We start from the raw sequence: 13,507 nt of genomic DNA on the forward strand, positions 1-13,507 counted from the left end.
GCTCCAGCGACAGAGTAGACCTACTCAAGCGGGCCTGGCTTCTTAAACGGTACAGTCAGATGTGAAGCATGTGTATCATGTATCAAAGGCTTCTGCCTCATAAATCTTAGGCAAGTGTATGCTATGGGTGTAATTCTGGCCCATGGAAGTCAATGGAAATGTTGCCATTGACTTCCAACAGGCCTGGATTTCATCCTGTATGTCTATGTATGTGCACTGCTAAAGTTAAACCCTCCAGTTCTGTTTTAGCTGTAGCGCAGTGGATCATGTAACAAGGCTGTGATGCTGCATTCCTGTTGTTGTGTAGCAGCTGTGCTTTCATTTCCACTTATAGGAGCTGTTCTAAACTAAATCACAACTGTCATTTCAGCAACAAAGGAGATTACAATGAGGAAAGGTGGGGAAGGGTGAGTTTGCTAGTTGAAATTGAGCACCAGAATTTAACAGGCTGTAACAACATTGCTCCTTAATATTTGCATCTAGGGTAGAATGCTGTGTGCACCTACAGATGCATTCAATTGTGGTGGGGAAAAACAAAGGGGGAGCCTTTGTTACCAGTCCAACAAAGTGTTGGCTCAGTGGGGAAAAAAACCTCAAATGCAATCATCCTTCTAAAATTAATCTTTACTCCTCCCGCTCCCTCTTCTGTTCCTTTGTCTCCTCCCTTCCTTTGGATTTTTTGTCTTTCACCCTCCCCCACCTTCTCTTTCCTCTTCCTTATTTTATCGGTCTCTCCTCTTCTTCCCTCCCTTCACCCATGTGTTATGGAAACCATCCTCAAGCTGAGAAGAGTTAGATAGGTCTTCCCCCAGAGCCTGTTGGCATGGTTCTTTCAGTTGGTCCAAGCAACTGTGTAGAAAGACACTCCCTACACTTCCTTGCCAAGGGCTTTAGCTACAGTACTCCTAGCTGCTGCTAACACTGAGGAACTAAGCTGCGTCCTCAGTTCTGATGCACCCAGCTACCTCCTCGATGCCTTCTAACTGTCCCACTCCACTCCACTTCCCATTTGTATGTCCTCCTTGTTCTCTTCCACTCATCCCACTCCACTTCCTGTTCTGTGTCCTGTTCCATTTCCGCTCCTTTGTGTGTCTTTTCCCTTCTCCTTCTCCCCTCCCTCCCAAATTGTGTTGGTCTGGCTGCTCCTTGGAGGTAGGAGAAAATATTTCTCTTCTTTCCACTCTTCAGCTCCACAGCAATGGAGCAGATTGCACCTCTGCTAGACTTGCTCTGGGCACTTTCCTCCAGGCACAACTGAATTTGACCTAAATCCTTGTCAGTTTCACTCTTGGTATTGCTGCTGGCGTTGACTCAGCATTATGTGCAGTTGCAGCAGAGTAAGCGCAGTCCTTGCTAGCTAGCAAATTTTACAGTGGGATTTGAAAAGGCAGGGAGCAGGAGAAAGGAGTGTGACGGGTTGGGTCATAGAAACCCCCTTGGGACTGCCACCTGATGTGCCTAGACTACCTCTGAGCCCGTTTTCCCTGGCAGCTTGAGACTTCAGTACCTTGCCCTGTTTGAGCCAGACATGCTTGCCTGCTGCAAACGCAGATCCAAGTCTGAACCAGGTTCCCCACAAGCTGCAGGCGTAACTGAAAACAGCTTAAGAAGTGTTCCTGTCTCCAACACTCAGATAACCAGCTCCCAATGGGGTCCAAACCCCCAGATAAATCTGTTTTACCCTGTATAAAGTTTATATAGGGTAAACTCATAAATTGTTCGCCCTCTATAACACTGATAGAGAGAGACGCACAGCTCTTTGCCCCCCCCCAGGTATTAATACTTACTCTGGGTTAATTAATAGGTAGAAAAGTGATTTTATTAAATGCAAAAAGTAGGATTTAAGTGGTTCCAAGTAATAACAGATAGAACAAAGTGAATTACCAAGCAAAATAAAATAAAACACACAAGTCTAAGCCTAATACAGTAAGAAAACTGAATACAGATAAAATCTTACCCTCAGAGATGTTTTAATAAGCTTCTATCACAGACTGGATGTCCTCCTAGTCTGGGCCCAATCCTTTCCTCTGGTACAGTCCTTGTTCCAGCTCAGGTGGTAGCTAGGGGATTTCTCATGACTGCCGCCCTCTTTATTCTGTTCCACCCCCTTATGTATCTTCTGCATAAGGTGGGAATCCTTTGTCCCTCTCTGGGTTCCCACCCCTCCTAAATGGAAAAGCACTAGGTTAAAGATGGATTCCAGTTCAGGTGACATGATCACATGTCACTGTAAGACTTCATTACCCACTTGCCAGCACACAGGTATACAGGAAGACTTACAAGTAAACAGAGCCATTTACAACCAATCGTCCTGGTTAATGGGAGCCGTCAAGATTCCAAGCCACCATTAATAGCCCACACTTTGCATAATTACAATAGGACCTCAGAGTTATATTTCATATTTCTAGTTTCAGATACAAGAATGATACATTTATACAAATAGGATGAACACACTCAGTAGATTATAAGCTTTGTAATGATACCTTACTTTTGCATGAAGCATATTTCAGTTACATTTTATTCACACTCATTAGCATATTTTCATAACCTCATATGGAGAGCACCATCACAAGGAGGATGACCCATAATCCCATGTCACCCCTGTTACAGGGAGCATAATGCAGTGAGCTTGCTGGGTTCTTTAGGATGCTGCAGTCTGATGATGTAGCTTAAAAGGAAAATTAAATAACCGATGAAAAGAAAAAATGATCATCATTGTTAGCTGGGTGCCACTAACGTGCTCTGGTCTGTCTGGAGAAAGACATAGCCCTGCCCCAAGGAGCCTACATGATACAGGAGACTAGATGATACAGCCTGACACACACTATGCTGCATGACCTGATGAAGGCCAGTTGAATCTTATTTTAGGGAACTTAGTACTGTGTAATCCTTTAGTGTATCTCTAAAGAATTCCCCATGCTTTGATCACTTGATGTTCCCTCACTAGTATGATGACTAGACTTTGCCATTTCTTAATCAACTTCCAGCCAGCTTTATAAATAATAGCTCCTGTATTATCCTCGACAGTGTGTTCATGTCATGGCTCTAACTAGACATTTCCCTTCTCAATGGCCAGAGGAAAATGAGGAACGTACCATGATCGATCCCAACTCCAAAGAAGACTCCAAGTTCAAAGAACTAATCAAGGTAGGTAGTAAATACTTGTCTTGTTTTTCTTTCATGAAAAAATCTTTAGATTGCTATATGTAATCCTTTACAAACCAGAGATCTGTTTTGAGAATACATCTATGTAAAGGGATAATAATTCATGAACTGTCCTGGATATTGAGGTCACATACAAGTGCTAGGAAGTAAGGCCAACAGCAAAGAAGATAGCAGAAGAGGTTAGCAGACATCTGAGAGCCTGAGGATGCTTAGGGCGGGGAGATGAAGGCTACAGTTGCATTCCTTTAAATACTGAAGTGAGGCAGAGTTCAGCTTGAATCTAGCAATGATCACAATGCCATTCCTCATGACGTGAGAAACCAGGCTCCCTGTCATTGTGATAGCAGGGGAAACAGTTTTGGTAGGTGTGAGTTTGGGTTACAGGAAAGGAGCACAGATGGATGAAATGATCAGTAGGGGAGGAATAGGCTTTTTCGCTGTGTGTGAAATTCTGCCATGGTGGAGGAGGGCCCATGCTCTGTGTTCTGGAGCCCCAGCAGTGCCCCTGTTCCAGGAAGGGGGCAGGTGAAATGGTTGTGCAGGGTGGTCTTCATATTTGCACACTGGGGGAGTGGGCGCCAGGCCAGGTCCAAGTGAAGAGGATCATTGAGAGTATAGGAATATAGGCATTGCCATAATGAGCAGACCTGAGGTCCATCTAGTCCAGCATGCTGTTCTCTATGATGACTAGAGCCAGATGCTTCAGAGGAAGATGTAAGAACCCCACAGTAGGCAGATGTGGCATAATCTACCCCCCCACATTAGGGTCTCATTCTGGTCTCTTAAAGCTAGAGATTGGCTTACGGTTAAGCCCTAAAGCTTGAGGTTTAACATCCCTTCCACTATATTTTGTTGTTTATTCTCTCACTCTGGATATTCTTGGTATCCATATAAATATTCAATCCCCTTTTGAATTCTTACTAAGTTCTTGGCCACAGTATAATTGCGTGTTGTGTGAAAATTATTTTCTTTTTCTAGTCTTGAATTTTCTTCTTTTCAATTTCATTGAATGTCCCTTTGCTTTTGTGTTATGAGACAGGGAGAACAGAAGCTTCTGATCTACCTGTGTGCTAGGGGAGGGACTGGATCTGTGATTGTGATGTATCCAGTAGCTGGGAGCAGCTGCACTGTGTGTGTGGAGAGGCAGCAGCTGTTATTCCAGCTCAGGATCTGTAGTATTGCCCCACAGCCTGTCCTATAACAGTTATCGACTCCATGCCACTCCAGCCCCAGTTCCCCACACAGTGCTCATTTACTCATGCTCTGTGTGAGGTGGAGGAGTCTAACCCAGAGTGCGTAGCATTTAGAAGGGCCAGTTTAAGGGTTAGGGTTATTGAGGTTAACCGAGTGAAGGATGGAACAGAGAGAAGTGTTGGCAGGTTTGTACCCTAATGAAGTGGTTCTCAACCCGGGATCCGGGGGCGCCGCGAGCAGGTTTCGGGGGGCTGCGAAGCAGGGCCAGTGTTAGACTTGCTGGCTCCCAGGGCAGAAAGCCGAAGCTTGGGCTGAAGCCTGGGGGTCTGAGTCCCACCACCCAGGGCTGAAGCTGAAGCCTGAGCAATGTAGCTTCGCCAGGGCCCCAGTGGCGTGAGGATCCAGGCAATTGCCCTGCTTGCTATCCCCTAACTCCGCTCTGGCATTTATATGCAGAAAACCAGTTATTGTGGCACAGGTGGGCTGTGATGTTTTTATAGCATGTTGGTGGCGGCCTCAGAAAGAAAGAGGTTGAGAACCCCTGCCCTAATGCATCCTTTCTTCCCAGAAGCTTTCATGCTCATACTACTGTCTTACTACATTTCCTGTACTTGCCTCTCTGTGTGCGAGGCTTTTGATTTGTATTGCTTTGGTTAGAAACCACAGTGCAATAATGCTTAGATGTGTCAGAAAAATCTGGATTATGTAATCCCATAAAGGAGTAAAGGACGTGTGCTTTGATACATTCTTGTCAGGGTATCTTTACTTGGTACATCACTGGAGTGAATGCATGCTTCAAAGAAATACCACCGCAGCCTATGTATGTACTTACAACAAACATACCCATCGTTGTATTATCAGCTTTAGAGAGGAGCTGTGTGCAAGTACACATGATATTCCCCTTGAATATGTTGCGGGCTAAAACCCAGTAGAATCTCACTCATTCTCACTGTGTTAATCCTCAAACCCAACAGTGCTCCTCAAACCCCTAGTGGTCTCGTGCCACTTTTCCAAACTGTACTACTTGGTGTTCATGGCTGGCCTATGAAGAATCAAAACTGAACCAGTGTGGTCAGAATAAGTGAACCAAGCACACTCTGGAATGTAGTCGACTTGATTTAAAATCTTGTTAGTTCACTACAAGTTCTGTTCCTGATCCTGTTGAAATCAATGGGAGCTTTGCTATTGAATTTAGTGAGACTTGGAGCCCTTATGCTATGGTCAGGTATGAATCTTTTGAGTCATTAATACAAATTAGCAAGGTTCTCCTCCCCTCAAAATCTGACTAGAGCGGGGATGAAGACTTGAGCCTTGATCCTGTAATGTGCTCCTCATGGGCACCAGGGTCTCTATGCATGGATTTCATTGCAGGATTGGGGCCTGGTTCACCATTACTCAGCACAGTTGCTTACAAATCAGACTGGTAACGTTTTACTCTCACTTTGTACAGGTGCACATGATTGTACAACATTCAGGGCAATGGAGTCCTGATTCCTATGTCCTGGAAGCTCCTAGGGGCTGTCTCCTCTGGACCATCCCAAAAGAGCCTTGTGTTTTTTCTTGTGGGGCCACCCCAGAGAGGAGAGCCATATATAAATGTAAATATTTGTTAACCATTCACAAGCATAATTTAAAGCAGGAGTTTGTACAATGGCATAGTTGGAAAGGAATTTGACGACTAACTTGGTGTGAGACTGTGAGGCAGAGAGGGGATTGAATTATGCTGTGATTGTACCTGAATGACTTAGTGAAAGTGTGAAGGGTTGATCTTCTCTTTGCTCTGTATTCTTTTGATGGGTCATTAAGCTGTCTATTACTATTGTTGTTTATATGAGTTGCGGTAGCATCGAAGAACCCTAACTGGGGACCAGGACCCCATTGTGCTAGGTTAGGGTTACCATATTTCAGCAAGCAAAAAAGAGGACGGGAGGAGCCCCGCCCCAGTCCTGCCCTAGCCCCGCCCCTGCCCCTTCCACTCCCTCCCACTTCCCACCCCCCTCAGGACCCCCAACCCTGCCCCTGCTCCTTGTCCCCTGACTGCCCCCTCCTGGGACTCCTGCCCCTAACTGCCCCCCAGGACTCCACCCCCTACCTAAGCCTCCCTGCTCCTTGTTCCCTGACTGCCCCCTCCTGAGACCCTCCCCCCATCCTAACTGGCCCCCTAGGATCCTACCCCCTACCTGCCCCCTGACTGCCCCAACCCTTATCCACACCCCCACCCCCAGACAGACCCCCGGGACTCCCACACCCCATCCAACCACTCCCCACCCCCTGACAGCCCCCCCCAGAACTCCCGACCCATCTAAACCCCTCTGCTCCCTGTCCCCTGACTGCTCCGATCCCTCTCCCCACCCCTGCCACCTGACAGCCCCCCCACTCCTTGTCCCCTGACTACCCCTCCTGGGACCCCTGCTCCTAACTGCCTCCCCCAGGATCCTACCCCCTACCTGTACCCTGACTGCCCAAAACCTTATCCACACCCCCACCCCCAGAAAGCCCCCCCGTCTCTTGACTGCTCCCTCCAGAACCTCCCTGCCCCTTCTCCGACCCCCTGGCCCCCTTACTCTGCCGCTCAGACCAGCGTGCGGGGGAGGAGGAGCAGGGGGAGGAGCTCCAGACTGTGGGTGCGAACAGCCGGCTGGTGATCTGCGAATGCAGGGTGGGAGGGAGTGCTCTCAGCTGCAGGGGAGAGGAGGGGGAAGTGGAGGAGGGACTCTCTCTGACTGTCGGAGCCCCATGTAAGTGGCACCATCCGTCCGGCTGCCCTGTCAGCAGCGCGTGCTCTGCGGGGGGGTCCGGACACTTACAAATTCCCCCCCAGACGCTATTTTTAACTCTAAAAGCCGGACATGTCCGGGGGAATCCGGACGAACGGTAACCCTATGCTAGGTGCTGTACAAATCCAGAATAAGACTGTAAGCTCTGTGGAGCACAGACTGTCTAAGGGTACGTCTATACTTACCTCCGGGTCTGGCGGTAAGCAATCGATCTTCTGGGTTTGATTTATCGTGTCTTGTCTAGACACAATAAATCGATCCCGGAAGTGCTAGTTGTCGACGCAGGTACTCCTGCTCCGCGAGAGGAGTACGCGGAGTCGACGGGGGAGCCTGCCTGCCGCGTCTGGACCTGCGGTAAGTTCGAACTAAGGTACTTCGACTTCAGCTACGTTATTCACGTAGCTGAAGTTGGGTATCTTAGTTCGAAGTGGGGGGTTAGTGTGGACCAGGCCTAAGATCACCATTAAATAAAGAGGGGGAAAACTGAACAGTTACTTTGATAGCTTTAATTTTGATTCTAAACCTTTTCATGATTTCTTTCCCCTCTCTAAAAAGTGGATACATCTACAGTATTTAATCCCCCTTCTTAATTGTTCCCACTCCACTCACATACACACTCACAAATCAGTGTTGTGAAAAACAGAGTCAGGGCAGGGAAGCCCCTGGGAAAATGAACCAGGGAATCTAACGGTGACATATTGTTTAATACCTTTTGGCTCCACAGAAAAAGATTGTTTAATCTCTTCTTCCCTGCTGCAATAAGAGTTGTATCCGTAGTGGATTAAGCACCGCAGGCTTTTGTGTGCATTTGGAAGTGATTAAAACATAACTGTCCTAGCTCTGGGGGAGACAGACTGTAGAATCCCACTGTAATGCAGAAAGAACAAAAGGGAAAATAACTTTTCATCCCAGCAAGCATAGTAAATCTCTTATACTGAATGGCTGCTGTGTGGAGGACATGATAATAGATGCTTTGAATGCTCTTACAGAACTGAAAATGAGCACAAGCTAGAGGTGGGCTTAGAAAAGAAAAAAAAGTAATGTTTAGTATAATTATATATTTTAAAAATAGTCTGGCACAATGGGTCAGTAGGAAGTCCAGCTGCAAAGAACAACTAGATAATCAAATAAATCCCATCAGTGGCCATCAATCCTTGTTTTCCACTTCATTCGCAGCTGTGTGTAGCAAATTACAGTTCTGGTTTTGGTAGAACAGTAGATTCTGATTAGAGTTGTATGAAATTTACTAGATAGCCCAAAGCTGGATGCTCAGATCAAACATAAGAACTGAGACAATAATTCATAGTAAATAGCTTATCCAGGAATTTTTGGACTTTTTTGCTGTGGGCAGGGCCGGTCACTTTCAGGGGCAGCATTCCGGCCTTTTTGTTTCCAGCGGCAAAAGCTTAGAGCTGGCCCTGGCAGCAGCAGCGCGTTGTAGATGGGGTTGGGGTGTGGTGGAGAGTCCGGTGCTGGGGTGGCAGGGGATGCGGGTGGAGGAAGGCATTGGAGGTGGGGGCGGGGGGCGGGGTGGAGATGAGAGCCCAGGTCTGGGGTAGGGGGTAGCCAAAATTTTTTTTTGCTTGAGACGGCAAAAAACCTAGAGCCGGCCCTGGCTGTGGGTGAGCGTCTTAAACTTTTCTCAAACTCATTTGTTCTTGGTCTGTGGCTTATTTGCAAACAATTTTATGTGAGTATTTGGAATTCAGATTTGGTGGTTAGTTTTGATTGTTCACTTGGGTTGCTTGGTATGTGGCTCTTCTCTGATTAGATAAGCATGTCATAATTCTTAGGGCTTGTCTACATGACCCTGCAGTCTGAATTATCAGGATGTGAACTGCAGCACACACCAAAGTGCTGCATTGTAAATGCCCCAGGTGGAGATAAATTAATGCAAACTAGGTACCTTTTAGTTTGCACCAGAAGTGTCCACACGGGGCAGTTACAACACATCACTTTGGTGTGCACTTCAGTTTATGCCCTTATAGACAAGCCTTTATTATCAGGTTTCCAGTATGAATGTTCTTGTTTATATATTTAAAATTTGTTTCCCGTTAATATCCCGAATCATTGCTTTAAGATTCTCTGTTTTGGTGAACATTCCTACCATTAAATTGTTAGAGTAAACACCTAAGTGATGTGAATGTAGTTGAAACCAATCCATTTAAATAATTCTAATGAGTACTCAGGGATATTTGTAAGCTATTTCAGTTCTACTGAATAACTTCAAATATTGTGATCTTGAGAGTAATGCAGATTTGAATCCCCTTGAACTCTCATATCTGTGTTCTGTTGTAGGCTGGAAGGGGCCTAGTTTTTGGTTCTGGTCCAGATACAGCCAAAGAGTGTAATTTCCCAAAGTGTCTAAGACCCAGATTTTAAAAGGATTTAGGCATTTCTCTACTTAGTATTACAATTCTTCATGGACTTAGAAGCCTACATCTCATTGAAAGTCAATGGGATTTAGGCTCCTAAATCAATTAGCACTTTTGAAAACTTTATCCAAAATCTCATGTAAACACCTATTCACTTAGGATTTCCCCCATTCTAGCTGAGGGAAATCTTGCAACATCCATGTCACAGTTTCAGGATTAACTGCACCTTTGATCTCCCTCCTTGATGGCATCCACTTAAGGTTCAGACTTCCCAGCACTCACCTCTCTTGGGGCGGAGAACTGGCCTTTCTCCCTTTAGACAGCGGGGTTTAGGCTTGCAGTCCCTCTGCACCTTCCTGTGGGTTTCCCAACAGATCTGAGCAGGTTACAGAACCTGTCATTAACTTTTTCTCCAGAGTCTACAACACTGTACACCGGTTTACCAACCAGCCTTCACAAAGCTGCATTTATTCTTAGGGCAAAAGCATTACAGAGAATATCTATAAAAACAATAAAAGAACCTACATGCATGCTAAATGCTTACCAGAGGTTACCCCCAACCCCAACGTAAGGCTCTGGCAGGCGTCAGTCTTTCAAACCCCACAACTGGCTTTGCCCCCTTGGTTCCAAGTTCATGTCAGTTTTTAAATCGGGAACCAGATACCGACTGATACCTACTGGTCAGTTCAGCTGTTTCTTTATACAGCTCTTGTGCCTTTGATCTCCAGTCTCCAGGAACAGGTCATTGGTCAATCAGTCAATGGCCCTCTCAGGGTGTAGCTTCAAAAGGCTGTTTTTTGCACAACCAGGGTTGTGTAATTTGCATTAATCACTCCTTGGGGATTCCTCAGTTATTGTCTCAAAAATCCATGCCTGTCTGGCATATTTGAAGGCATTTGAACTCCTTACACTTCCCAGGTCTCACATCTGTCACAATTAGGGTGACCAGATAGCAAGTGTGAAAAATCAGGACAAAGATTGGGGGGTGATAGGTGCCTATATAAGACAAAGCCCCAAATATCAGGACTGTCCCTATAAAATCTGGACATCCGGTCACCCTAGTTACCATCAGCTGATCTTACAAGGTTTCTGCCATTTAGGATCAAAATCTTGCAAAGAGAGCTTGCAGTATTTTGTTGTTGTCAAATTTAAACCTGAAACCTATCCCTTTCAAGTTCAGATTCGACAGCCAAATCTTGCAAGCTATTTTTGACAGAAACAGAGGTGAAAGTAAGCCAGTCCGGTCCGGTGTACCGACAAGAGCCAATAAGCCGTGCCGGACTGGACCGGCTTCCGCGGCGGTGATTTAAAGGGCCCAGGGCTCCAGTCGCTGTGGGGAGCCCCGGGCCCTTTAAATCTCCGCCGGAGCTCTGGCAGCCGGGCTTGGGTAGGGATTTAAAGGGTCCGGAGCTCCGTGGAGATTTAAAGGGCCCGCAGCGACTGGAGCCCTGGGCCCTTTAAAGGAGCTCTGCTCCTTTAATTCGTCCCGGGGCTCCCAGCCGTCTCTCTGTAGCTGGTAGCTCCGGGGTGATTTAAAGGTCTTGGGGCTCCCAGCCACAGCCGGCGCCCCAGGGCCTTTAAATCTTGAATGGCCCCGCCTCTTCCGGTTGAGGCCATGCCCCCGCTCAGGACTCCGGCGTACCGGTAAGTCCTTTACTTTACTTTCACCCCTGGACAGAAACCTTGTAAAATCAATTGATGTTTTGGCCCTTGAACAGTCTTCTAAACCGAATCGTGCTCCAAGCAATGCTACTTGGTCAATCCCTGAGCTCAACAAACATTTTCAGTTAGTTTTCACTCCTTCAAGATTAAATGCATAGTTTGTGTCAATCAGATATGATGAAGACAAAAGTTAAAATGAAACCATTGAGCTGTGAGCTTTGAGCATGGGTTTGCGAGTTTTTACAAAGGCCTACCATGTGACTAACCGGGACAAGTTTTGTTTAAAAAAAAAAAAAAAAAAGCTAGATGTTCAGTCTTAAAAATAAAAAAATCTGTTTGTCCAGAAACAGCCCGCACTGAAGGTTTGCCAAAAGGCTTGTAGACCTGAATGACTTACACCAGCAGTTTCCACACTCAACCACAAAGTGAGCTAAGCTATCTTGTTTTTTGCATGCTTTCACATTCTCTTGGAGAAGGATCTTCCAACTCTTGTTTTAATGACCTTTTGCTTGGAGTTGTCTTTCTTTGCTCTGTTTGGTTACTCGGCTTCTGCTTTCCCATTGTGCCAGATGCTCTTATGTACTCGTTTTGTTTTTATTTTGTGTTCTTTATTTGCAACGGCGGTGACCTCGGGCTCTTTGTCCTTGATCTCTGCAAGTTTGCTCTGAACAAGTTTCAATGTGTTCTGGGGCAGGCAGCCTTTCTAATAAAGCACTTTATGGGACTGGTGAAGTTTGATGCAAAAAATGAGCTTACCTGTGTATAATATGAGTCAGCCAGACAGGACAGTTTTTTTTTTCCTTGTAGGATATTCACACCATTTTATTTCTGGGTTCTGCCTGGTGGCAATTTTAATTTTCAGCCCAGCACTTGATAATAAAACATGGCTCATTAAATCTGACATAAGAGTTTGTCCTAAAAGTGGTTTAATAAATATGTGTGTCAAAATTTAAAGCACCACTGGCATGTTTATGCAATTTATTATGCATATATGTGCCTGGGGATCTGATACAGTTGGGGATTGTTTTTATATGTCAACGTCTGTATGAGACAGCAGGTGAGGTGATGGTGGGGAGAGGAGTTGATTTTACTGCAGTTTTAGAACTGCCACTAGCCAAATACTATAGAACCACTAAGAGAAATTCCACTTTTAGGAATTTAAGACCCTGATCCAGCAAAACACTTAAGCATGCACATAACTTTGAGCACACAAATACTCCCACTGATTCCAGTGGGACTAATCACATGCTCAGTTAAGTACATGCTTAAGTGCTTTGCTGTGTCTGAACCTATATTGAGCGGCTTAAACAGTCAGTTATTGCAGATAATTGGCTAGATTGTGCCTCTGTCTTTGTGTAAATGGGAGACTTGGAAGACATGAAGAGTTAAGCCTCTGTGGGAAAAAAATCTTTCTGTTGTACATTTTAAATAAAACCAAATGACTCTATTTCTCCCCTTGAAAGAGTTAAAAAGATCCAATGCAGAGAGCATTTTTTCAGGTTTCCTCAGCAAGACACAAGCTTTTGCAATCAGGAAATCAAGAGGCGGTCTGGCTAACTTTGGTTTTTGAAAACTGCAGCTCTTGTCAGTCTCTGAGGGCTTTTTCAAAAAGGTTTGGATGGATTACTTTTTAATTACAAATTCATTTTCTCTAGGAGGGCTGGTACTGTGGGCTGCATATTAAATGAGTTTTTAACATTTCCCCCCCCCCCCCTTTTCAAATGTAGCCATTGTATTAATTTTTTTAGAAACCTGACAACTAGTCCTTGTTTTATTTCTCTCTCCTTTATGTGCTTTTGCCAAGAGGTCTTTTTTTATTCTAAATTTAAACTGTGAGTGCTGTAACTTTAACTCCTTACATAGGGTAACATTTTCCAAAGTACTTAAGTGACTTGGAAAGTCAATGGGATTTAGGTTCCTATTTTGAAAATGGTGCTTGAGGCTCCTAATTCACATGGATCCTTTTCAAATCTGTTTACCCATGGTCTCTCTCTCTCTCACAATAGTGACAGAGAAGAGATTGAGAGAGACTAGAAAGGTGATGAAGTAATTTCAGTCACAATCTTTTGTGCCAGATTTTCGAGAGCTTAACACCCAAAAACTGCCATTGTTCTCAATGGAAGCTGCTGCGGGCTGAGAACTTTTGAACGTTTGAAACTCTAACCATTTCAATGCGCTTTAAAAAAAAAATCTGGCTCTCTTCTTTTAAGGAATGATTCTAATCGTGTATTTCTCTATAGCTTCTTTCTTGCTAAACATTTTCTATTGCTGTCCAACAGTTATCGAGGTGGTGTAGTTCAGGAAGAGTCTGTAATATCTCTATTTTACCATCTG

At 45.2% G+C, this 13,507-nt stretch overlaps 1 protein-coding gene across 5 annotated transcripts in view; it reads left to right on the plus strand.

The window, feature by feature from the left end:
• PARVB (parvin beta) overlaps positions 1-13,507 on the plus strand; it is a 106,630-nt gene that overhangs the window by 43,153 nt on the left and 49,970 nt on the right. For 4 of the 5 annotated variants that reach the window (XM_034783637.1, XM_034783646.1, XM_034783656.1 and 1 more), the window contains exon 3: positions 3,077-3,147. In XM_034783637.1, coding sequence (XP_034639528.1) covers positions 3,077-3,147 — 71 coding nt within the window. Of the gene's footprint in view, positions 1-3,027; positions 3,148-13,507 lie in introns of all 5 variants that reach the window. The other variant, XM_034783669.1, reaches the window with a different exon arrangement.

This window comes from Trachemys scripta, chromosome 1, assembly GCF_013100865.1.
Source record: "Trachemys scripta elegans isolate TJP31775 chromosome 1, CAS_Tse_1.0, whole genome shotgun sequence".
Lineage (NCBI taxonomy): Eukaryota > Metazoa > Chordata > Testudines > Emydidae > Trachemys > Trachemys scripta.